The sequence below is a fragment of the Apaloderma vittatum genome, unplaced genomic scaffold (genome assembly GCF_000703405.1).
Source record: "Apaloderma vittatum isolate BGI_N311 unplaced genomic scaffold, ASM70340v1 scaffold15967, whole genome shotgun sequence".
Lineage (NCBI taxonomy): Eukaryota > Metazoa > Chordata > Aves > Trogoniformes > Trogonidae > Apaloderma > Apaloderma vittatum.
In genome coordinates this window covers 16,913-19,874 of record NW_009726846.1, presented here as the reverse complement: position 1 = coordinate 19,874, position 2,962 = coordinate 16,913, and the positions used below count along the sequence as shown (strand labels likewise).

Sequence of the window (2,962 nt, the reverse complement as noted above, 5' to 3'; positions counted from 1 at the left end):
GTGGCTGATCTCCCAGCAAGTATCCTCCTCCTGCCCGGGCGAGGAGCCCCCGGCACAAACCCCCCCCGGCCCTGGGGACGGGGCTCTCAGCGGTCATTTTTAATCCGTTTCCGCGGTTGAGGGCTGCTGTTATCACGGGTTTTTGGCCGCGGGGCTGTCGGTGTTTTTAGATGCGACCCGGAATGATGAGGGGACTAGAGGGTAAGTCTTGTGAGGAGAGGCTGAGGGGGAGAAGAGGAGGCTGAGGGGAGACCTCATCGCTCTCTGCAACTCCCTGAAAGCTGTAGTGAGACGGGTGTTGGCTTCTTCTCCCTAGTGAATAGTGACAGGACAAGAGAGAACAGGTTCAAGTGGTGCCAGGGGAAATTTAGATTGGCTATTAGGAAAAACTTCTTCGCTGAAAGGGTGGTGAAGCACTGGAATGAGTTGCTGATAGAGTGGTGGAGTCACCATCCCTGGACATGTTTAAAAAACGGTTGGATGTGGCACTTCAGGAGATGGTTTGGTGTTAGGGTGCTGTAGGGCTGTAGATTGGACTTGATGATCTTGAAGCTCCTTTCCAACCTTGATGATTCTGTGCTGTTGACTTAACTCTGCTGCTGCCAGATCCCCCAGTTTGAAGACGTGAAGTTCGAGGCCGCCAGCCTGCTCTCCGAGCTGTATTGTCAGGAGGTGAGTGCCTGCAGAAACCTGGGGCTGCCTTTAGTTTGAGGGATCTCTGAGCAGTCTGTCGCTGTTATTAAAACATTTATCAAGTTTTTTAGAGGTCAGCTGCAGCGTAGATACCGAGCACTGAAGCGTAAGCCTCTGGTCTTTCTTTCTGAGGAAGTTCTGCTGGAATCCCGGCGCAGCTTTTCCATGGCAAAGGAAGTTCCCTTGGCCAAAGTATTTCTTTAGCCTTCACTCAGACAAAGAGAAGCTAATTTTGAGGGGAGGGAAGTGGGTGGTTTTCCTCAGGATTTTTTTATATTCCTAGGCTATTTTTAGTCTTTTTTTTTTTTCCCTCCGGAAGCCCCTTCACTAGTCTTTACTTTTTCTGAAGTAAATGTTTGCCTTTTCCCTCGCAGGAAAGAAGTGTGAGTGAGGGTAGTGGCCAAAGGAGTTAGATTGTTAATACTTTTGAAATGACTTTCGGTCAAGCGTAGATCTGTGGGTTAAATACTGGGGTTTGTTGCTCTTTTAATTAAGTTTTCTGATCTTTGGGATATTCACAGAACGCGACTGGTTTGAAAGTTGTTGTTGTTGTTAGCGATGAGGTAGCCCGTGGGGTTTTTTGATGGTGACGAGGGTGCACGTTTCTCTTTCAGAATTCGGTGGATACAGCAAAACCCCTGTTACGCAAAGCCATCCAGATTTCCCAGCAGACGCCGTACTGGCACTGCAGATTGCTTTTTCAGCTTGCAGTAAGTGATTTGTATCGGTAGCTGCGTTACACGGTAGCACTGCGACTGAAAAAATGCCTGGAAAATATCTGTATTCTTCTGAAAAAGCCCTTGGATGCCTTTTTTTTTTTCCTTTTATTTTTTTTTCCCCCCCAACCATTGCTGCTAAAGGCGAGACAAGAGAAGTTCATGCTATGACGTGATGCTCTAGCTGCGTTACACGGTAGCACTGCGACTGAAAAAATGCCTGGAAAATATCTGTATTCTTCTGAAAAAGCACTTGGATGCCTTTTTTTTTTCCTTTTATTTTTTTTTTTCCCCCCAACCATTGCTGCTAAAGGCGAGACGAGAAGCTCATGCTGTGATGTGATGCTCCGTTGGTGACTCCGGGTTGGATCAGGGCCCACTTTTGAGGGAAGGCGCCGGCAAGCATCATTCTGTGGGCTTTGGCAGCACATGGCTTTAGAGAGAGAGCAAAACAAAGTGCCCCGTACGGCTCCTGCGAGGGGCAAAGGTTCTCCTAAAGCCTGCTGGAGTTGGAGCTCGCTCACCTGAAGCGTTCATTTGATTATTTTCCACCTAATTAGCGCACGCAGCGGGACCGGGGTAGGAAAAGCAGCTTGTGTGAAGGGCTCCAAGCAGTGTTGCTGCTCCCGTTCTGTAACGTGCCTGGAGCTGCGCAGGTCGGGCCGTCTTTGCTTCCAGGAATAAACCGGTGCCTGGTGGAATTTGCGGTGTTGGTAACTGCTCTTCAAGGGCAGCTCTCCCCGAGTGATCCGGTACATTAGGATACCCAGGGAATTGAGTGATCCTGTGGGAAAAGCAGGTTTTCTCTGAAGAGTTTCCCCCAATTCTTCCAGGTTCTGCCTGTTCTCTGCTCCTAAAGAGCCTCGAGGTGTTTAACGAGGGGCTCGTTTGTTGTTCTTCACAGGTGCTCTGCAGCACAGAGGTGCTTAGGAAGCAATTTTATCTTTGAAGATTGTCTTAATAGTCACCTCTGCCTTTTTTCCCGCCCTTCCCAGTGAGCTTAAGCAAGCAGGTCGGCTTCCTCGGAAAGGATCTGCCCGGCTCCTTTGTGTAGTTTAGGAGCAGCGGGTTGTGGAGCCTTCACTTCCCCATCGATTGCCGGGCAAATGTTTGCTTTGCGATGAGTTAATACCTGAGTACTCAGAGGCAGCTCAGGCGGGTTTTTTTCAGTGCCTTCCTCCAAGCTTCACCTTCTTTGCCGATTTCTGTCGCGTGTGGGGTTTCCTTCCTGGCTTTTCCTTGGCCATGTGTGTCCCGTTGCCTGTTCTACGGCCACGTGCGTTTCTGCCCAAATTCAGGAAAGGTACAAAACTGGGCAGGCAGGAGGGAGCAGGAGGTGCTCTGGCAGCTGCATCATCCCCTCCCTGGTGCCTGAAATGCTGGAAGACGCTCTTTTGCTCCGTTTAGTCCAGCGTAACGGTCTGTGGTTGTGTCAGAGCCCTTGCGATCAGAACTGACGCGACTGGAGCGAATGACACCAGATTTGCCCTGTGCAAAACTGGGCTGAGACGTTTCTTTTGAAATGTTACAGGTTGGGTTGGTTCTTCTTTTTT

The 2,962-nt window shown here is 49.7% G+C and overlaps 1 protein-coding gene across 1 annotated transcript in view; it reads left to right on the top strand.

Moving 5' to 3' along the window:
• Positions 1-4: 4 nt before the first annotated feature.
• Positions 5-2,962, top strand: part of MAU2 (MAU2 sister chromatid cohesion factor) — a gene marked incomplete at its 5' end in the record, with an annotated part of 13,287 nt that continues 10,329 nt past the window's right edge. Inside the window, 3 exons of the mRNA XM_009873453.1 lie at positions 5-19; positions 607-672; positions 1,308-1,403. Coding sequence (XP_009871755.1) covers positions 5-19; positions 607-672; positions 1,308-1,403 — 177 coding nt within the window. The remainder of the gene's footprint in view (positions 20-606; positions 673-1,307; positions 1,404-2,962) is intronic.